General features: G+C 43.5%; 1 protein-coding gene across 1 annotated transcript; it reads left to right on the plus strand.

Moving 5' to 3' along the window:
- Positions 1–9,020: 9,020 nt before the first annotated feature.
- On the plus strand, positions 9,021–10,146 carry LOC134454976 (P2X purinoceptor 7-like). The gene is made up of 2 exons (XM_063206054.1): positions 9,021–9,523; positions 9,876–10,146. The coding sequence occupies exons 1-2, from the start codon at positions 9,075–9,077 to the stop codon at positions 10,057–10,059; spliced, it is 633 nt and encodes a 210-aa protein (XP_063062124.1). The 5' UTR covers positions 9,021–9,074; the 3' UTR covers positions 10,060–10,146.
- Positions 10,147–22,500: the final 12,354 nt, after the last annotated feature.

Consider the following 22,500-nt stretch of genomic DNA (forward strand, 5'->3'; position numbering starts at 1 on the left):
ACACCAGTTTGAACTAAATAACTAAGAATTTATTTTTTATTTTATTTTTTTTTGGGGGGGGGGGGGGGGGGGGGGGGCGTGTGAAAGGGGAAAATAAGTTCAAAAATGTAAAAAAAAAAACAATTTGGCAAAAAATAAATCAGAAAAAAACTGAATGAGGAAAAATAAAACGGATTTCATAGGCCCCTACGACAGGTTAGGTTTGGGAAGGGCACAATTCATAAAACTCAGAAACATACAATGCTTTTTCAAAAAAAGGGTTCTATGTTCCCCGCTGCATCCAAGTAGACTGCTGCCACATTGCTAAGAGCAGGTTGTTATTACACCTCTGACAGGTTAGGTTTAAGGATAGTTTTAGTCAGGGCACATACAAAAATGGATGAGTAAAAGTTGTCAATTCATAGTAAATACGTGGTAAATATGAAAGTAAGAGGAAAAATAGTACAGGTACAGCATTTTAGTGCAGACTATACAGGTATGTACAATGTTATAAAGTAAACATTGCTGTTGATTATGTTCTTCAGCCGCCAATCATGCCAGCACTAGGTCAATCATGCCAGCACTGCCTACTGAAGGTCTCTGGTCACTGCTTCCTCGTCATACTGCAACAGGCACTCAGTCTCACTTCTGGGAGCTGTAGAAATAACAAATAAATAAATACTTCGTCATGCACCTCATATTGACATAGCAAATATATCAATAAGCAAGACATATTGAGCCCAACAGGGATAATCTTACACTATATCAGTTTTCTGTGGTCTCTTGTAAGATTGCCCATCACCATCCTGCAGGACACTACCGTCTCCCTGCCAGGATCTGTAGGATGTAAGAAAATAAATCAAAACATAGCAATGCACAGCATTGACAACTTATCTATAAAGTAGCACAAGTCATATTGACAATGTAGGACAGGGGTGGGGAACCTATGTCTCTAGGGCCGTTTGCGACCCTTGAGGCTGTTTTATCCGGCCCCCGATATGATTTTAATGCAATTCCATCTTCACATGAAATATGACATATTTTGTAAAGGAATCTTAGAAAATACATTAGCAATACAATTAAGTTATATTCAGGGAACCTGAAGTTGGCGTTTGTTTAAATGTGGCTGCCTTCAATATAGGCCTAAAGTGAAAGGGAAAATCCTGGTTTGTGTTCATAGTACGGCCCTTGGAGGACTTTTATGGCCCCTCGGATGAATTTGAAGTGGCCATTCGAATGAGAAAGGTTCCCCAACCCTGACGTAGGCTATAGGTTAAGCTTACCCTCTTTCACTCTACGGGCCCATTTCGGGTTGACCTCCACACGCGTCTGTAGCACAGCACACAGGATTGCAGGACACAGCATCCTGCAGGACACTGCAAAAAACAAGGGGAACGAATAAATGACCTGTCCAGTTCTATAAAAAAGAAAAGAAATTTGATGCAGTGCCAGAGCTGTGGTAAAAGTAACCTTGGTTGTATCATCTAGGACTAGGGTGTGTGTGAGTGTGTGGTAAATCCAGTGTTCACATTATTCAGATATGAGAATTAATTCATTAATTTTAACTGATATCACCACATACCGATATCAGTGCCATTTCACCCTGCCAAGACACTGGACCTTCTATGATCAGGGCGTCCTCGTCATACTGCAGCAGGCACCCTGTTGTTTCTACAGCTCCTAGAAGAGAGACAAATAAATTAAATACTTCGCCATGCATCTCATATTGACATAGCTAATGTATCAATGAGCAAGTCATATTGGTCACAAAGAAGTTAATCTTACATTCTTTCAGTCTTCTATGGCAAGACTGCTCCTCATAAGAGCTGTTAGGCCTTCAAGTGACTCGTCTTCGCCATATTATGAGACAGCAGCCTGTGAAAACATGGTAAACAGAATAACCCATTAACCTTGGGTCCTAATATAATACATGGACATAAACTAGCCTACATTATTTAGACAATGTCAGTAGACCTCCACGTGAAACAATAAGAAAAAGTGACCATGCATAATTTCAATTTCTTGAAGAGGCCAGCTACACTTATTTGTGCAACAAGTGCTGCTTTGAGGACCCATACGTTTTAAGGACATGCTGCCTGCCTACTGTTGCAAATGCCAGGGTATTTCACATTGATTTCGGGGGTGGCGTGCTCTATTGCAACACTTATTTGTGCAACAAGTGGTGTTTTGAGGACCCATACTTTTTAAGGACAGGTTGCCTACTGTTGCAAATGCCAGGGTATTTCACATTGATTTCCAAACTATTTCTTTCCTAACTACCGGGACGTTAGTCGAGTAATGACGCTACGACCAAGCTACTAGGGAATGTAATTAAACTAGTCGCTTCGCTACTGCCCAGCACTGAAAACCAACATACCCAGACGGCACACCAATCTTGCCAACGTCGCCTAGATGCATTTTTGCCGCTGTAAAATACATTGGCAAGACGTCCAAGCGTTAGTTCATCAGCGAAATGCCGGGCAGACGTGAAAAATGAGCAGTGCCCAGCAACTAGTTGATGAGCTAACGCAATAGCATGCTAACGGTAGCCTTTGTCAATCTTAAGCGCTGGGAGATGGTCACTCCCATGTAAGATCACTCCCGGACGTGTAGTCCCAGGTGATTCTATCAATCCCAGGCGTTCTATCCCACCCGATTACATTTCTCGTATTATCATACACTACCACATACAAGCAATTTAGGGTTAGGTTTAGGGTTAAGGTAAGGGTTAGGTTTAGGGTACGTAACAAAAAAAACTAACATCAAAAAGATAACTAGCTCGGTGGGCTCGATAGTCTGGCTAGTGGGAGCGAACCGACTGGGGATCGAACCGCGCTGGGAGCGACAAACTGGGAATCATCTTTAGGCAGGGGAAAGGCAATTGAGAACGAGCAATGTCAAACAACTTTCCATCAACAAGTATACTTAACATATTCACCGTTTCACTACTGCATTTTGTCATTACGATGCTCGCAAGTTATCAGAATTTACTAGCGTACAGCAGCAACAAGAGTAGTCACATTCATTGAGGGGACTTGTGCTACAACTTAGCAATGGCGGATCTGTGTTCAGAGGAGCTATTCAATCGCTCTTGAGTACTGAAACTTTAAACCACAGTTGAGTAAAATTTACTTACATGTATGTGAAGCCCATTTTCCGTTGGTATGTGAGGAACTTTCCCCCATATCGCCAAGAAACTTGTAACAGTGAAACCACACAGACAGCGCGTGGTGCTGTTCAGATAGGTCGGTGTTGTTGACCGCGGTAGATGGCTTCGTTCTTTGTGGCTTGTGTGTGGAATTCGCATTGTGCGAATTAGTTGTACTGCCACCTAAAGGCTTGGTGTAGAACTAATTTAACCAGAGACAGTCTGTTTTGAACTTCCTTGAACAATCCTTGCTAGTTCAGAATAATTTAAAAACCAGAGTGGCCAAGCACATTGATGTTTTTCCTCAAAAGCAGGGGTGAGGAACCTTTTTAATTCAAAGGGTCACTTCAAAATGTAGGCTATGTCCAAGAAAGATCATTCAGATGTTTCTATTCTGATTTCTATTCGGTTCATTTAAATGTTTATAGCACCGATCGAATTGTTTGATCAACTTCATTTCTGAGCTTATAGTATCATAATAAAATGTACTGACAGCAGAGCTGTGGCTAGAAGAAAGGTTTAATGCAGGGATGGGGAACCTTTTTCATTCGAAGGGCCACTTCAAATTCCTACCATGGTCATAAAATCCTCCGGGGGCCGTACTATGAACACAAATCAGGATTTCCCCATGAAATTTAGGCATATATAGACACCATTAGGCCTATATAGACATATAGACACCTTTAAAGGTAGACACATTTAAAACAGTCCCCACCTTTTCTAGGTCCCCTGAATATAGGCCTAACTTAATTGCATTGGAAATGTAATTTCTAAGATTCCTTTAGGCCTGCAAAATATGTCATAGGCCTATTTCATGTGAAGTTGCAAAACATTATAATGATATCAGGGGCCGGATTTAAAACGGCCTCAAGGGCCCTCGAGACATAGGTTCACTACCCCTGGTTTAATGGTTAGTGATTCTGAAAAACACCACTGGGCAGCGTGAACAAACATACACACAGACACACACACACACACACACACATTTTAGTAAAAGGCCAAAAAATGCCCTAGGGCCCCCAACAATCCCGTTGCCTAGGGACCCCAAAATCCTAGAAACAGGCCTGCCGACCCCCCACTCCCTCCCACCCACCTGACCTCACCCCACCCCACCCCACTTGAAATTGACTGTAGCAGCTCCCGACCTGATCACTGGCATTTACATATTAAAGGCTCTCCTAAGAAGGGGATGGGAGGGGGGCATGGGGGAGCCGCAAATGCTGTGGCTTGAGGTATGAGGCAATTTAAGGTGCAAAACTCATCCACATATTCCTCTTTTCATGCAGTGTATGATCTTAGTTAGGGAAGATGTCGTCTCCATGTCTCCAGGGGTGACGAATCATAAAAATACCTATCGCTTATAGATAGCATAGAGCCTAGGGTTGCTTCTGGTATCAAGAACAAAGTGTTATAGGTGACCTTCAATGGCAGGGTCGCCAGCTCTGAGTTCAATATCAGATATCAGAAGCTAAACATGCACATTCCTGGCCCAATTGATTGGAACACAGGACTGGCAAGAGTTTCATTCTAAAACTTAACAGTATGGTCAATCAGTTGTTGGTCAGCTGCAAAATACAGCAGGATATACCACTCCAATTCAACATTCCTCCCTCAAGATAAATAAAAAAATAAGTTTTTTCTTATCTTCAAATTAACAAAGCAAGTATAATGGGCTCAAAATTAAGACACAGACACAGACACAGACACAGACACACACGCACGCATACACACACACACACACAAACACACACACACACACACACACACACACACACACACACGCAGACACACACACACAAACACACACACACACACACACACACACACACACACACACACACACACACACACACACACACACACACACACCACCTCTCCGTGGGCCAGGGACAACTGACCCTCCGTCCGATCCTGATGTGTATTTGTGAAAGAGAGGGCGAAAAAGTTAAAAGTGGAAAGCATGGAAATATATGGGGAACTGAGGATTCAAGGTGAGGTTGTGAATGATGTTTATGTGTGTGTGTTTATGTGTGTGTGTTTATGTGTGTGTGTGTGTTTGTATGTGTGTTATTTTTGAATGAAGAGCGGTTGCGTTGTGAGGTGTGTATGTGGTGAGTGAGTGGTTAAAAAAGTAAAAATTCAAGGGTGCCTGTGTGTGTGTGTGTGTGTGTGTGTGTGTGTGTGTGTGTGTGTGTGTGTGTGTGTGTGTGTGTGTGTGTGTGTTGTAACGGTGTGGTGATTGGGGGAACTGCAATCTTTAAAAAAAATATTAAATCCCAAAACACCGTCAGCAAAAATATCAGTGAATCAGTCAGTGGAAAGCATGAGACGAGGCAGTTCCTTAAACTTTCAAAATCTTCATTCATTAAATGTTCATTAATCCAACAAAAAAGGTATATCCAACAAAAAAGGTATTAAATCCAAACGGCATTAATCCAATATGTCCCAAGAACAAAAAATAGTCGCTATCAACTCTCCAAAAAATAGGAAAAAAGGAGAGGAAGAAGATAGAGAAGGTAAGTGTAGTGTAGTGTAGTGTTGTAATGTGGGTGTGTGGAATTGTGTGCGTTTCTGGGCTTTTGGTGGAGTTGCGTTTTAACTTGTCAAGGTGTGTATTGTTTGGGGGTGAAGGGCAAGACGGAGAGAGCAGCCAGCGAAGTTAGTGGCAATATCCAGCCAGTTCATTTACTCACGAGTCTTCTTATTGAAGAGGGAACCACCCAGGTCCTTTTAGACGATGTATTCCATTCTTCTTAGGCAAAGACAATGTCGGCACGCTTACGGCAGTTATTTCGGATATCACGAAGGCTCCGTAGCAATAGTACCAAACGTAACTGTGTTCGATCCAGGCTGGATACTCGGGCTCACAAATTTTACTGTGTTGTGTGCGTGTGTGCGTGTTACTGCTCTCATTTTGGAGTGAGTGAGGGGAGTTTAAGAAACAAGAGGAAACTAGAATGCCACACTGATTGCAATTGCGCTCAGCTGCGCTTAATTGGGACGAGCTCCGAGCTCAGCGCAGGTGAGCGGGGGAGGGGAAGAAGACAGACCGTCACATTCTCCCCCCCATGGAAGAACGACCGTAGGTTGTGGTCAGTCTGCGAAACCAGGGAAGTCTTCTTCATCCGACGATTCCTCGAAGAGTGTCCGAAGACCTTCCCTCTCCCGGGCATCCAGCTCCGCAGCTGTTGGAAAGCATGGCTTAAGGTTGTGTACGTGAATAGTGCAGAGGTCCTCTCCAGTGTCCTCCCGGACCACCTGGAAATTCACAGGACCCAACTGCCGGACAATTCTGTACGGGCCTTTCCATTTTGGAGCCAGCTTGGCCGAGAAGTAGCGTGCTGCAGAAGACTGAGGATGATTGCGCACCCAGACCCTGTCCTTCGGCAGGTAAGTGACATCTCTTCTGTTTTTGTTGTAATTTCGCAGTTGTCTGCGTTTTGCCATCTTACTGCTTTGATCTGCTTTGTTTTGCAGGTCTTTGAGATGTTTTACTACATCGTAGGAAGAATCATCAGGGCACAAACTGTGACTGGACAGGAGTTTGTCCATTGGACTTTGCAGTTTGCGTCCAAGCTGCAGTTCCGCAGGGGTAACTCCTGTTGTCTCGTGGACAAACGAGTTCAAGGCGAACCGAAATTCAGGTAAGTATTGATCCCACCTTCTGTGATTGTCATCGACAAAAGATGCAATCATGGCCTTGATATTTCTGTTTACACGTTCAGTCATGTTGGTCTGGGGATGGTATGCTGTTGTGAGCTTTGGCGTGACTGCCCAACTGTTGCAGAGCTCTTTAAAGAGGGAGGATACGGACTGAGAGCCTCTGTCAGAGACTATGAAGTCGGGGACTCCCCAACGAGTGAGAATCTCTCTCTTGAAGAGTTTTGCAACAACTGGTGCAGTGGCTGTTCTGGTTGGGAAAAGCTCAACCCACCGGGTGTAGTAATCAACGAAGACGATGAGGTACTCATTTTGCTCTGTGCTTCGAGGAAAAGGGCCCATGATGTCCACTCCCACCATTTCATTGGGTCTCTTCACCTCTGTCTGCTGAATTTTTCCGGCAGGCTTCTTGTTGTCAGCCTTTCTGGTCTGACACCGCTGGCAACAAGCAATCCGATGTTTCACGTCCGTCCACATTCCTGGCCAGTAAGCCATGTCATAGGGTCTTTTGTACGTTTTGAATGTTCCGCAGTGTCCACTAATAGGTGACGAATGGTAGGAATGGAAGATCTCGTCCCGCAAGGATGCCTGGATGTACAGGCGGTGGAGTGTCTTGCCGTTGTTGGTGGTCTTTCGATACATCATGTCTTCCATCACAGTGAAGTCTTGCTGCATTTTTGGGTCGTTTTCTGCCAGTGCCTTGAGGATGTTTTGAATGTGTGTGTCATTGTGTTGTTCTGTGTACAGGATGTCAGCAGTCAGAGGGAAACTGTCTACCTTCTGGATCTGGACGGTTGCAATCGACCCAGCTGGAGGTGGAACACGAGAGAGGGCATCGGGGACTACATTTAGTTTTCCCTTGCGATATTCCACAATGAAATCAAACTTCTGCAGTCGCAGAGCCCATCGCAGGAGTCGACTGGATGTTTTCGTAGACGTCAGGACCCATTGGAGTGCAGCATGATCAGTAATAACTGTGAACATTTTTGTTTCAAGATAGTACTGCCACTTTTCAAGGGCCCAAATGACTGCTAGGCACTCCTTTTCTGTTGTGGTGTAATTCCGTTCTGCTTTGTTCAGAGTTCTGCTTCCAAACGCAATGACATGCTCGGTCTCAGGGCCTGTGCGTTGTGTGAGCACTGCACCAAGACCAGTATCACTTGCGTCGGTGTGGACAACAAAATGCAGGTCAGGCATGGGGTGACCTAGAACAGGTGGTGTTGTGAGACATGCCTTCAGTTTCTCAAATGCCTGTTGGCAAGCTGCAGTCCAGACAAAGCTTTGGTCCTTCTTCTTCAGGTGGTTCAGTGGCTCGGCAATCTGGGAGAAGCCTGGGACAAACCGGTGGTACCAACCGGAGAGTCCCAGAAACCTTTGAACCTCCTTAAAGGGGTAGTCCGGTGTGAAATGGTTTACGTTGTGTCAATATGTGATGCTGAGCGCTGACGTTTGCCTCATACCTCGCATCCAAAGGTCCCCTGCATTCCGAAATCCGAGTGGTAGGCGGGACCCCGCGAGCTAGGTGAAATGCAGCTTCTGTTGGGAGGTCCTGGCACCTGTGTTAGCCATGGGGCTAAATCGTTACTTTATACCCGTTTACGAGGCTCAAAGTTGCAAAAATGTTAATCCCGTAGTGTCGGGTGGTTGTTGACATGTAAATCCAGGCACTGAGAAGTTTGATAGTGCACCGTTAGTTTAACTACAATTACGTTTTTGAAGGCTGCGCCTCGGAGGACTCTGCCGGGCGCCGCCATCTTTTTTTCTAGTCGCGATAAGTCTATCGCCGAGCCAAACCGACAGTAAACAATAGGCCATGTGATACATCACGTGGTTATTGGACTGCAGTCGGAGACCGTCTAAAACTGACTTCAGCTTCAGCGACAAAATATTACTCATATTACTAGTAATTAGTCTACTTATAGGTTTGTTTTTTTTTTTTTTACAATGGGTGTTTTGTAGCCAACAACGCGCTAGCATTCTGCGTTTGGATACCGGAAAAGCACCGTGAAACCAAAGAGTGGCGTTTCTGATCTTCCTTGAGAAGATGGAAACAAGTACCGGTAGACTTTCCAAAATACATTTCTTGGGCCCACTTAAAATATGCAATTATCAATGTGTATATGACGACGTAGAATAAAAAAATAGTCATAGAATAAATAAATACATAAATTTCAACAAAAATATTTTCACCGATCAGTGACGTCACATCATTGTTGGCGGAAGAAGACGCGCACGCTGAACTCGGGGACAGAAGAGAAGAAGCACAGGACCGCAGACATCAGCGACAATGGCGGACAACGCGGCTTTTTTCGACGATTACGAGGATTTCGAAGATTATGAGGACGAGTTTGATGGGCGTCCTTATATGTTCGAACCGGAGTATACCGAGGAAGAATTACTCGAGCGCCGCAGAAGAAGAGAGAGAGAGGGAGAAAGAGCGCAAGCTGAGGAGGCTGCGGCACAGCAAGAGTCTCTCGCCGCACAGCCTCGTACCACAGGTAGCTGGTGGTGCTCTTGCGAAAGCTGCGACAAAATGCCCACCGAAGAGGAATGCTTTTGTTGCAAAGACTGGGACGTTCTGCACGGACACACGGAAGGTGTTGCGTGTGTTACCTTGGGAGAAGGTTTCAGGTCGCTTCTGCACCTTTGGGTTTTGGAGGCTTTTTTCCACGTCCCAAAGGTAAACTGGAAGAAAAGACCCACGCCGGAGGGACCAAATGGATCTTTATCCACAAAGTAAGTAATCTCACATGTGTCGAAAGTAAAAGTACTTTTGTGGCGTAATTACAAAACTAGTAGCACATGGCATTACATAGCTGTTACACCATTTACTGCATTGTAACCAATTGAATAGTTTTTGTTGTTACTCAAAAAAGCACTGAAAACTCATCAAGAACCCACCACAAACTTGATCCAATCGTTGCAGTTAGCTGATCGCTACTGTTTACTCTGATAAGTTACTTGTGTGTGAAGAAAATGGTTTCTTTTTTATTTTTTACTTTTGACACCTCTGCTCATATGGCTGTTGTTTTGATACATGTAAAGAAACGCTAAACACCTTTCCTTGTCTCTCCACCCCCACCCCCAGACAGTGCAGACTGGTCGCGTACCGCGTCTTCTTGGAGTGGGCACTTCAGGGACAGCAATTAGGACGCCGTCAGAGACTGGTCCTTCCCAGCTGCGTTGTAAACGCCATTCGAAAGCAATACCCGTGTCCCACCGGCACCTACCATGGGTTCCAGGAAGCTGACGAGGCTACCAGCATCATTTGACTCACTTTCAAGTTTTTGTACTTTGTAAATAGTGTAAATAGTTTGTCATAAAGAAAACTCTTTTGGTGTGAAAATGTAAAACAAAAATATCCCTGTTTATGTTCTAAATAATAAGACTTTTATAAACCAACACATTTTGTTTGTTTTCATTATAGTCAATAACAGTTTAATTGCCTGATTAAATCAGAGGTAGATCAGATCACACATGAACTAGAAATAATGAATACAGTAATTATGTGCAAAATGTATTAGGCCTACAATACAAAATATCAATCCTGGAGAAAAGAAACAAATCCACTGAAAAACGATTTGTGCACAATGTAAAAAAATCCACATAAAACAGTTTAAAACGTTCTCAGGCCACAGCTTCCTGAACAGTATAGCTATCTTTTCAAGCAGGCGCCTCTGGCGAGGAGGCTAAGACAGAGGTAGATCACACATTAAATTAACTAGAAATAAGGAATAGAATAATTATAAGCAAACAATGTAAATGATACTGAAGGTCCTTTGTATGCAACACTGGACCAAACAACTCTTTGCTTAACATATTGTGTCAATACTGAAAAACAAAACTAAACAAAAAAACAACTAAATAACCATATGTGCAAACTGGGGCAAAAAGATTCTGAAAAACACAGTCTCTGGTCACAGATTCTTAAATCGAGACAGTCTTTGTGCCACTAGCGCAGCTGGGTCTGGCCTGGGTACAGGTGCTATATTTTGAAGTAAACGTCTTTGGCGAGGAGGAGGACGGGGCCAAGGGGCAAGGTTTTTTGATTCCCTCAATGTAAGAACGTCCTCCATGAGGTCGTTCCTGAACAGCTGCGAAGTGACTTCGTAGGCTGGCTTGGCCACCCACTGCAGCGTCGTGCACATATTTGTACCGAGGTTTTCCTGTCCAGTATTACAAAAGGAAACATAAGTCATTGGGCTGGGCACGCTTGTGATGAAGCAGTGCTGCTTTTGCCAGGCAGAGCGGATGCACACTTTGCCAGATTGATGCATTGTGGTCAAAAAATTCTAGCCAGAAACCATCAAACTGACTGTGCATGCGTGCTGCCTGGCAAAAGCAGCACTGCTTCATCACAGTTGTGCCTATTGTTTATATAGGCCATCACAGCTATCTTTTACCTCGAGTATCTTGGTCTTAATAGCGGTTTACATTCTATGTTCAAAAATGCACTTGGTGTATGAATATTAAGTTATTACTGAACTGAATGTACACTGTGTGAACATTTGTCTAGGTTACATGGTACAGTAGCTTTGGCTGTACCATCATAAATATTTGGCCTAATCGCTTTCAGACCATTGCACTGTGAAGAAGTTATATTTGGAGGAAGACTCTTCCCTTACCCTCACGTGTTGTCGCCTGTTGCCTGCCAATGTTCATGTTATGGTCCATGATGGCCAACTGAGTTCTGGCTCTCATTGAGTCATACGTGAAATGAAGCCTCTTTGGAGCATACTTCAGGGTCACGTTATGGTATACTTCGATAGATCCTACAAAACATGATCAATTGAAACATGTTGATCAATACATGAGAGCAAATCAGATGTTTTACAAAGCAAAGCAAACAGTTTTATAGAACTGTGTACTTACATTCTAACAATTGTGGGATGTTTGAAGAAACATGGCAATAACATAATGTTTAATTCAGACCTGCAAACTCGTCAAAGAAAAAAAGGTGACAGTGTAGAGCGGGGGTTCTATTTCTATTTCACGGGAAAAAGGTGACTGTCACCAAAAGGTGACGAGTTTGCAGGTATGTTAATTCCTTTTCTAGTTACTGGCCACAATACAGTGTTAATTAGTAGTAATAATGTGTAATACATAATGTGTAACAGTGTGTAAAATAATAAAAATAATGAAAAATATATATATATACTTCAAAAAAGGCATACCAGTGTGCTTGAAAAGAGCCATCTGCTGCAGGTCTCGAAGGAGATTTTTGTCCTGGGCCACCTCTCTGAAGGCACGAAAAGCGGAGAAATCATGTTCAAGCCACCGTTTCTTCTCTTGTTCATCCTCAGACAGTGGTCGATGAGCGCAGGTGTACTCGCGTCCATTATCTTCCCATCTGTGTATCCCACGTATATGGTTCAGAATGGTCAGCCATCGTCTCACACACTCCTGAAAACATGTGAAATACAACCATTAGAACAGGTATGGGGAACACATGGTTTCAGGGCCATTTGCGGCCCGTGTGGCAGTTTTATCACGCCCCCGATATGATCTTAGTGTTATGCAGCTTCACAAGAAATGTCATATATTTGGTAAAGGAATCTGATAAATTAGATATGCAATACGATTCAGTTATATTCAGGGGACCTAGAAAAGGTGGCTTTTATTTTTTTAAAAGGTGGCTGCCTTCAGTATAGGCCTAAAGTGCAGTGGGAAATCCTGGTTTGTCTTCATAGTACGGCCCTCAGAGTACTTTTACTACCCTTAGATGAATTTCAAGTGGCCTCTGAAATGGGAAAGGTTCCCCACCCTTGCAGTAGAAGAGTATGCTTTTGAGAGTACAGTGTTGAGAAAAACTATTAATAATATCTTTGTCCTTACTTTACAATGTGCATTTTTACTCCAGACATTGTTTTTTTTTTTTTTAATGTTCCATAAATAGTTACCTGCCCATCACCATGGCTGGAACTGCATGCCCAGTACAAGTGGTTGGTGATTGATCTCACCCATGGACGCAGTTCGCGGTTGTCCTTCTTATTGGAGATGGTCACCAGTTTCTTCTTTAGACCTAGAAAGAGATCAAATACGACATGAGCTTCCAGGAAACCAGCCACAACTGGCATCAAACAAGTGGAAAGTGAAGATACATGAAATCGGATACATACTCTTATTGACATGCCATGGATCGTATTCATGGCGGATGTTCACATAACTTTCCCGCATCATTTTTCTTATAGATGGCGATCTGTCAGTCACAATCACCCCGACATCCACTCCAAGGTAAAGAAGGTGATTTAGGCCTCTCTGAAAGCCCATTGGCTCCATTGCCACGGAACTTGATGCCTCTGTGACCTTGTACCAAAGTTAAAATGGAATTGTGTCAATTCACAGATAATGAGCATGAACCAATATTTGTCATTGAAAGAAAATGTTGCTATTATTCCACCAAAAACATCTGAAATTATTTACCTGCACTAGTTCAAAGTGGATGATTTCCTTAGTGGCATCATCTTGGAAGGAGTAAGTGGAGTATTTGCAGCTGTAGCCTTTTTGAGATAAAAAAAAAAAATGTGAATATGAGCTTAGCAAATATTAATAATAGCAATAGTAAATACAATTATAAGTATTATGATTACATAACAATAATAATAACTATATTTGTATAGCACAACTTCATACAGGTCAAGTTACTCGGTGTGCTCAAAATATAGATTAACAACAATGTTTAAAACAAAAGTCCACAAGAATCAGACGTTTTAGGCAAAAGAAGAGTGGCATATAGTTATAAGGAACCAGGCACTCAGATGTGGCCTCTTGTGGCAACAGGGATGAGGAAAAGCAACAGAGTTGAGATATGTTTTAAAGGCAAACCGAGTCATGAACATCAAAGCTTACCCGGGCTGTCGCATCGTGCGTCTCCACAAAGTTCCAGTTTATTTCCAGAGGCAGAAAGTTGTGTAATCCTCTCCAAAATCTTCTCTTGTTGTCCCTTGTAGGCATGGTTGACCACTGGGATGAGGTACTTTGTCTGGATGTCGTAAAACTGTGTTCTACTGGGTAGCTGCAAGTTGATGAGTTCGGCCCACTCTCTGATGTTGGAGTATGTGGCTCCAGTGAAAAATGTGGATGCACAGACCAAAAGGTTGTTGCGGGCCAGTTTCCTCTGGTCGGGGCATGATTCCCATTCCCCGCTGTGCCCATTCAAACAGCTCCAATGAATTCTTATCTGGCTGCCCCGTGTAGCTATCCGCTTCTCCTCAATGGCAACGCCGCACTGAGAGCATGTTTGAAAAAGCTCCATCAGTTTAGCCTCGTCGACCACCCACTTTCTTCCTGACCATCCAGAGTTGCTGCCATTTGGGGTGGAAGAGCCAGATCCCGAGCTGGATGGAGTGGCATCAGTGGGCACAAAACTCTCATCTGCCAGGTCTAAGCTTATTTCTCCAAAACTAAGGCTCATGTCATGCACAGATGTGTCTGCTTCACCGTCCTCAACTTCTTCCTGTTGATGACATACAGATTCACCGTCCTCAACTTCTTCCTGTTGATGACATACATATTCAACGTCCTCAACTTCTTCCTGTTGATGACATACATATTCAACGTCCTCAACTTCTTCCTGTTAAAGACATAACAGGTGTATCATGTGTCATTGCATGGTTTAGTTGAAAAAACGTTGCATTAGTGTTTGAAGGTACACATATAGTTGTCCAGGTGCCAGACAAAAGGTAGTAAGTAGTGTGATGAAGCGGTCTGCACACTGTGTATTAGCTCCAAAAATACTTTATTTCATTTAAACATATGGCAACGTTTCAATCCAACAGAGGGATCTTCCTCCCTTTTGCCTGAGGAAGATCCCTCTGTTGGATCGAAACGTTGCCATATGTTTAAATGAAATAAAGTATTTTTGGAGTTAATACACAGTGTGCAGACCGCTTCATCACACTAAAAACGTTGCATTAGCCATCTCAACCAACAAAATGGAACTTACATATTGTGTGACACTGCCGGGTTCCAACAAGTGAGTAGATACGGAGGGAGAAGAACGGTCTATCCTTTCCTGGAAAGTACAAGAAAAAAATAAAATAAACATAGATATTAGTTATATTGTGACACAGAAAAATCTGAAGATTGGCATACTGTCAACACCATGTGTTGCTTACCTTTGGGCCTTGCCATGATGCAGGCCGTGCGATGTACAGGCCTGAAGATGAGGGCCTATTTCGTGGCTTTACAGTGGGCACTGGGCTTGACAGCGTAAATCTGAGGCCAGAAGAACCGACGGACCTTCGCTGATCTTGGCATTTTTTAGGGGTGGACTGGAGGGAAGCAGCCATTTCCGTGGGGTAAACCTAAAATACATACATTTGATTGGAATTAATTACACTTTCATGGGACATTTTAATCAACATTCTGGTGTACACCGCAATAGCCTACACATAATAGCCTACATATGATTTGCAATCAACCTGGAGTGACCCCACTTCTGTAATTTTGGAAAAAGTGGGTTTGTAACATCAGAGTTCAGATGCAAAACCCCTAAACTCTATTTCTGAAGACATGCACTTGTATTTTTAAAGAACCCCGTTGTTGGTTTGGTTTACATTTATGTACTTGATAATAAATAGTTATATTACCTAAATTAAAAAATATTCAATCTTGATAGCTATGTATTAAATAAAAATGAATTCAGATTATTTTCTGAAAATACACATACAGGGTTTTGCAAGTCTTCAGTTATGCATCTTGAGAAACCGAATGTGACTCAGAGCTCGTTTCGGTAATTAGGCCTACCATTTCCCTCGAAGAGAATACATTTTACTAGAGCAAAACGTTCCATTTCAAACATTACCTTCAGGGCCAAGCATAACATGTGGTCTTGTCTGCCAGTGGGCTGTTACCGTAGTTATGAGAATACAAAGCTACGCGGCGTGTTGGCTAACACAGCGTTCATTTCAACATGATAGGAGTAATGTGGAGGTCCACACAATATTCTAACAAACTAATTTCTTACCTCTGGTTCAAGTTGCGCCGTTTTTGGTATGGCACCTCTCCTCAGGCGTGTTTTTTTCCTTGGGTTAGGGCCTTTGTCAGGGACGAAGTCATCTGGGTCAAAATGTGCACTACACACGCGATTATCCTGCTCTTTCAGTATGGGGATAGGCGTGTTTACATCAATTTGCAACACAGCAAGCCACAGCTTATAGACGTCGTCGTGAAACGGTATCCTGTGAAAACTTTCAGGTACATAATGCCTCATCTCCTTGCAGCATCCTGGATAAACACAAGTGCGGACCATTTTGTCTACAACTCTTGAAGTCTTCATTGTCAGGTGAAACCGCGGTCCTGTGCTTCTTCTCTTCTGTCCCCGAGTTCAGCGTGCGCGTCTTCTTCCGCCAACAATGATGTGACGTCACTGATCGGTGAAAATATTTTTGTTGAAATTTATGTATTTATTTATTCTATGACTATTTTTTTATTCTACGTCGTCATATACACATTGATAATTGCATATTTTAAGTGGGCCCAAGAAATGTATTTTGGAAAGTCTACCGGTACTTGTTTCCATCTTCTCAAGGAAGATCAGAAACGCTACTCTTTGGTTTCACTGTGCTTTTCCGGTATCCAAACGCAGCATGCTAGTGCGTTGTTGGCTACAAAACACCCATTGTTAAAAAAAAAACCCTAACCTATAAGTAGACTAATTACTAGTAATATGAGTAATATTTTGTCGCTGAAGCTGAAGTCAGTTAGACGGTCTCCGACTGCAGTCCAATAACCACGTGATGTATCACATGGCCTATTGTTTACTGTCGGTTTGGCTCGGCGATAGACTTATCGCGACTAGAAAAAAAGATGGCGGCGCCCGGCAGAGTCCTCCGAGGCGCAGCCTTCAAAAACGTAATTGTAGTTAAACCAACGGTGCACTATCAAACTTCTCAGTGCCTGGATTTACATGTCAACAACCACCCGACACTACGGGATTAACATTTTTGCAACTTTGAGCCTCGTAAACGGGTATAAAGTAACGATTTAGCCCCATGGCTAACACAGGTGCCAGGACCTCCCAACAGAAGCTGCATTTCACCTAGCTCGCGGGGTCCCGCCTACCACTCGGATTTCGGAATGCAGGGGACCTTTGGATGCGAGGTATGAGGCAAACGTCAGCGCTCAGCATCACATATTGACACAACGTAAACCATTTCACACCGGACTACCCCTTTAAGGTTTTGGGGCACCGGGTAATTCATGATTGCGGTCACTTTGTCCGGATCGGCAGTGACACCAGCAGCATTCACAATGTGTCCAAGGAATTTAACCTCAGACAGGCAGAAGTGGCTCTTCTTGAGGTTCACCGTCAGGCCAGCACGGAACAGACAGTCAAAGACATCCTGGAGGTCGGAGAAGTGTTGGGAGACTGAGTTTGAGAAGCATAAAATGTCGTCAAGATAAACGAGGCAGCATTTCCCATTCAGTCTCTCCAATACAGTAGCCATCAACCTTTGGAACGTGGCAGGAGCGTTCTTGAGTCCGAAGGGCATTACCTTGAACTCATACAAGCCAGATGGAGTGATGAAAGCAGTCATGGGTTTGCTTTCCTTGCTCATGGCTACTTGCCAGTATCCAGAGTTGAGATCAATGGTAGAGAAGATTGTCGATCCGGCCAAAGACTCCAGAATCTCTGCAATGTTGGGTAGCGGAAAAACATCACTCTCTGTCAACTTATTCAGCCGTCGGTAGTCGACGCAGAATCTATGACCACCATCCTTTTTAGGCACCAGAACAACTGGGGAGGACCAGCCAGAATGTGATGGCTCGATGATGCCTTGTGCCAACATCTCTTGGACATGGTCCTTCACGATGGCCTGTTTGATGGGAGACATGCGGTATGGCTTTTGTTTGACAGCAACGTTGGTGGTAGTGTGGATGACGTGTCTTAGTACCTCTGTTTTCCCAATGCGGTGAGTGCACACATCAGGGTTGCTCAGTAGTAAGTCACACAACTGTTGTTTCCCATTGTCTGGTATTTGAGCGGCTGACACTGCTCGCTCAATGTAGTCCTGTACGCTTAAGCGTTGTGGCTGCAAGGACAGCAGAGGAGGTGGAATGGAACTGATGAGCGACACGTGGTGTGTGTGTAGTGTCCGGTACTGTGGGGACAATGTAGAGAGTAGTGCACTTCCGGGTTGGAAGAAGAAGACAGCGGATGGATTGGCTTTGAACGTGAAAGAGTTGTCTGAGACATTCAACTGTATTTGGCTATGGTATATGAAGTCTAGTCCCAGGACAATTCCGTATGCCAGTGCCACAGATGGAAGGACAGCTACTGACAGGTCAGTCACGTTTCCATGAACACCAAGATCTAGATCCATCCAGCCAAGTGGTGTTACAAGCTCTCCATTTGCTAGGTACAAAGAACCCTGTGTCCATGGGTTAAGTGCTTTGGACTTCATCACATCGGACCACAGGTATTCATGTAATAGGGTGCAGCTTGCACCAGTGTCTAGGATAGCCTTCCCATACCAGGAACCTATGTTCACAGGCACGACCAGCTGTTGAGGAGCAAGGGGACCTGGCAAATCCGTGGCAGGAGCAGTCGTGGAAGGAGAGGAGGTAAGCGTGTTTTTCAGACTCTTAGATGCAACAGCAGTAAGGGCATTTGTATTTCCACTTGATTTCTGATTGGATTTCTGTTTATGTTGTTGTTGTGAATGTTGTTGGCGAGTGTGGTGTACAGGAGAGCTATGTTGAGGGCAGGAACCAGGATTGTGTGTGCCTTTGCACCTCCAGCACAACAGAGGTGGTTGGCTTTGTGCTGAATGTGGTAAGGGGTTTGAAACCTGTTGTGGTCGGTTGTATCTGATGTGTTTTGCTTGGTCTTGTTCTAGCTGGTGTTCGTGGTCCTTTTCCAATTGGTGACCAAGACGGACAAGCTCATCGACATCTTTCACACGTCCTCGAAGTTGACTGGCAAGGTAAGGCTTGATATTCTTAAGTATGAGTTTCACAATATCTTGCTCAGTGAGTAGTGAATTCCATCTCCTACATAATGCTCTATAGGGATAAGCGAAATCTCTTATTGACTCCTTGTCTTGTTGCTTTTTTGTGCGCACTCTCTCCGCCAGCTCATCTTGGTAATCTTCGGCCAGAAATGCGGATAGGAAAGAAGTCTTGAACTCCTCCCACGTACCAACTTGAGTACGGGTGATTTCCCACCAGTCCCTGGCGGTACCATGGAGAACTGTCCGGAATGTGGCAAGAATGTCAGCGTCTGTCAGAGGATGCAGTGCAATAAAGTCCTGACATTTTGACAAATAAAGCACAGGGTCTGTGTCGTCTCCGTTTTTTCCATAAGTAGGAAAGACTTTCATCAGCTTTATATGATCCACTCTGGATGAGTGTACAGAAGAGTGTACACTAGAGGAAGAAGACACAGCAGGTTGAGAAATGACATGTGCCGAAGAGCTGACCTGTGTGTGGCTCGTAACGGGTACATGTGAGGTTTGAGTGACTTTTCGTTGCAATTCTCCCATTTGCCTCTGTGTGTCCCGAGAAGTGTTCTCCACTCTCTGCACTTGATCACACAAGGAGTCGAATCTGGCTGTCAGGGTGTTCACTAGTGACATGCACTCAGTCAGTTGTGTTCCTTGAGTCATCATCCTGCCATTTATGTCAGACATAGTCATTTGAGATGCTTTAAAATCCCTTTGGAGTTCAAGTTGCAATTGTTGTACATTAAAGGTTAGTTCAGAAGTTGTGGTAGTTCGTACTTTTTCACACTCCTCAGCAGCTACTTTTCTCATTGCTTTCATGATAGAATCTAGTTCTCTTTCCATTTTGTCTTGCATAGTTAGCACAGTGGTTGTGAGGTAGGCGAAGTGAGCTTGAGACTGTGATGCGTGTTCATAAAATTTACCCTGCATGTGATCACTGAGTTTTTTCATTGCATCTCCGATTTCTCTCTGATTTTGTTCAACTAGTAAGTAGACCTGTTCCCAGTTATCTTGTGCACGTTCTGCCAGTTGTCCTAATGCACGTCCTGGAGTCGGAAGTGCTCCTGGGAGTGGCAAAGGAGAACCATCCTCAGACACTGGGGTTGTGGCAGAGAGGTCAAGTGAAAAAGTGGAATGAGTTACTACTCCATCTTGAGCACTGGTGTACACAGGGGAACTGCTATGTGTTACAGGGGCAATGGAGGGAGCACAGGTGATTAAAAGTGGATTAGACATTTCAGCCACTGTCTGATCAAGTAGGGAGATGGGATGTAGTGGCCTGTCTGCAGCAGGGTCATGAGTATGTGTGTTAGAAGTAGGTATGCGAGCAGAAGGGGCAGGTGTATGTAGATTTTGAAGTGGTATGGGTGCAGAGGAGACCTGAACATTAGTTATGTTTGAAGAAGGGACAGGTGTATTTATGTTAGGAGGGTTGAGTAAGATGTTGGGGGGTGAATCAGTAGGAAGAGGAGGAGAAGACATGATGAAAGATATCAATCGATTCATGTGCTAAATATCAGCTATCAACATGCAAGAGCAATATCAAAAAGACACAGCAGGGGCAGCAACGAATGCACAGCGAATGATCAGGTTACAGGTATAAGAATCAATGTAATGAATTAAGTGAAAATTGCAAAGGGTGTGTGTGGTGCTTGTGTTATTGTGTGTGTGCGATTTTTTTTTTTTTTTCAAAGTCCCAAAACAGCACAGCAAAAAAGTTCAAGCAAGCTCAGCGCGGCGGCTGATCAGCAGGGCAAGCAGAGCATTCAATGTCCAGCACAGCAAAGTTAATTCAAAGTCCAGCACAGCAAGTAATTCAAAAAATATCCAAAATGCAAAACTTAAATGTTCAGATGTTTTTGACACCAATGTCACTCCATACTCAGTGATTCAAAAACGGTGGCACAAATGTCACTCCATAGGCAAAAACAGCGAAGCAGCCACTCTCAAACAAATAAGTGATCAGTTGAAGATCAAGGGCTCAGAGATAAAACAAAACAATCTCCGGCCCCACGTTGGGCGCCATTCTGTAACGGTGTGGTGATTGGGGGAACTGCAATCTTTAAAAAAAATATTAAATCCCAAAACACCGTCAGCAAAAATATCAGTGAATCAGTCAGTGGAAAGCATGAGACGAGGCAGTTCCTTAAACTTTCAAAATCTTCATTCATTAAATGTTCATTAATCCAACAAAAAAGGTATATCCAACAAAAAAGGTATTAAATCCAAACGGCATTAATCCAATATGTCCCAAGAACAAAAAATAGTCGTTATCAACTCTCCAAAAAATAGGAAAAAAGGAGAGGAAGAAGATAGAGAAGGTAAGTGTAGTGTAGTGTAGTGTTGTAATGTGGGTGTGTGGAATTGTGTGCGTTTCTGGGCTTTTGGTGGAGTTGCGTTTTAACTTGTCAAGGTGTGTATTGTTTGGGGGTGAAGGGCAAGACGGAGAGAGCAGCCAGCGAAGTTAGTGGCAATATCCAGCCAGTTCATTTACTCACGAGTCTTCTTATTGAAGAGGGAACCACCCAGGTCCTTTTAGACGATGTATTCCATTCTTCTTAGGCAAAGACAATGTCGGCACGCTTACGGCAGTTATTTCGGATATCACGAAGGCTCCGTAGCAATAGTACCAAACGTAACTGTGTTCGATCCAGGCTGGATACTCGGGCTCACAAATTTTACTGTGTTGTGTGCGTGTGTGCGTGTTACTGCTCTCATTTTGGAGTGAGTGAGGGGAGTTTAAGAAACAAGAGGAAACTAGAATGCCACACTGATTGCAATTGCGCTCAGCTGCGCTTAATTGGGACGAGCTCCGAGCTCAGCGCAGGTGAGCGGGGGAGGGGAAGAAGACAGACCGTCACAGTGTGTGTGTGTGTGTGTGTGACAGGGTTGGAAACAGAATAAATTCACTTTTTCCACCACCAGCCAATTTGGCTAGTGGACATTTTTTCTTACCAGCCAAACAGAAGTTCAACTAGCCATTTTTTTAATCTTGCTAAAATAAACTATGCTTTAGGCTAGTTTTTTTTTTAAATTATGGTAATTTTGTTCAACAATTTCTACAACACAGATACACTATATATAGGCCTACATATAGGCCTATGCCTACATAATAAGCATAGGCCTATTATAGGCTATATATTTTTTCATTATTTTTTAACTTCTGCTTTAATTTCTACTTTCATTACTTAGGCCTAATCAATTTGATTAGTTTTTGTTCAATTCATCTGAAAACAGCTGAATCACATCACACAAGCCACTCACATAACAGACCTTTAACATACAGTAACCAAGCACACAGCCAAACTCTCCAAAACCTCACATACGCACACCCCAAGGAAGGAGAAGAGATTAGAGGAAAAGGAGAGGAGAGAGGAGGAGCTCTTCTTTTATCTACCATGCGCAACAAAATGACAAGAAGCCTAGTTTAACTAAAAGTAAATAATATCACGGGAATCTTCGCTTCCTTGTTACTTCCACAGCTTCGTCGTAGGTTGTTTTTTTGTTATTTGTTTTCTTTCCGATGGCGTGGGCTTTCCAACTTAGTTGCGCCAGTACTCGGAACATTTCAGAAGACAACTGAACTGACAGCTACGCTCACACTACTCTGACAGTCAGCTCTCCTCCTCTGCCCTTGTCGCTATTTTGTTCCACAACCACTCCTTTTTTAACGTCACTATTATTACGGTTACAATTACTACTAGCATTCACCAACACAGAGAACCTTGCTCTAACCCCCGCCACATTCTCATCACTCGCACAAAA

The sequence above is a fragment of the Engraulis encrasicolus genome, chromosome 9 (assembly GCF_034702125.1).
Source record: "Engraulis encrasicolus isolate BLACKSEA-1 chromosome 9, IST_EnEncr_1.0, whole genome shotgun sequence".
NCBI lineage: Eukaryota > Metazoa > Chordata > Actinopteri > Clupeiformes > Engraulidae > Engraulis > Engraulis encrasicolus.

Bases quoted from the DNA above. Each gene is read 5' to 3' on its own strand.
- LOC134454976 (XM_063206054.1), top strand. From the start codon at position 9,075: ATGGCGGACAACGCGGCTTTTTTCGACGATTACGAGGATTTCGAAGAT. The intron at 9,524-9,875 runs GTAAGTAATCTC...CCCCACCCCCAG, and splicing joins AATGGATCTTTATCCACAAA to ACAGTGCAGACTGGTCGCGT.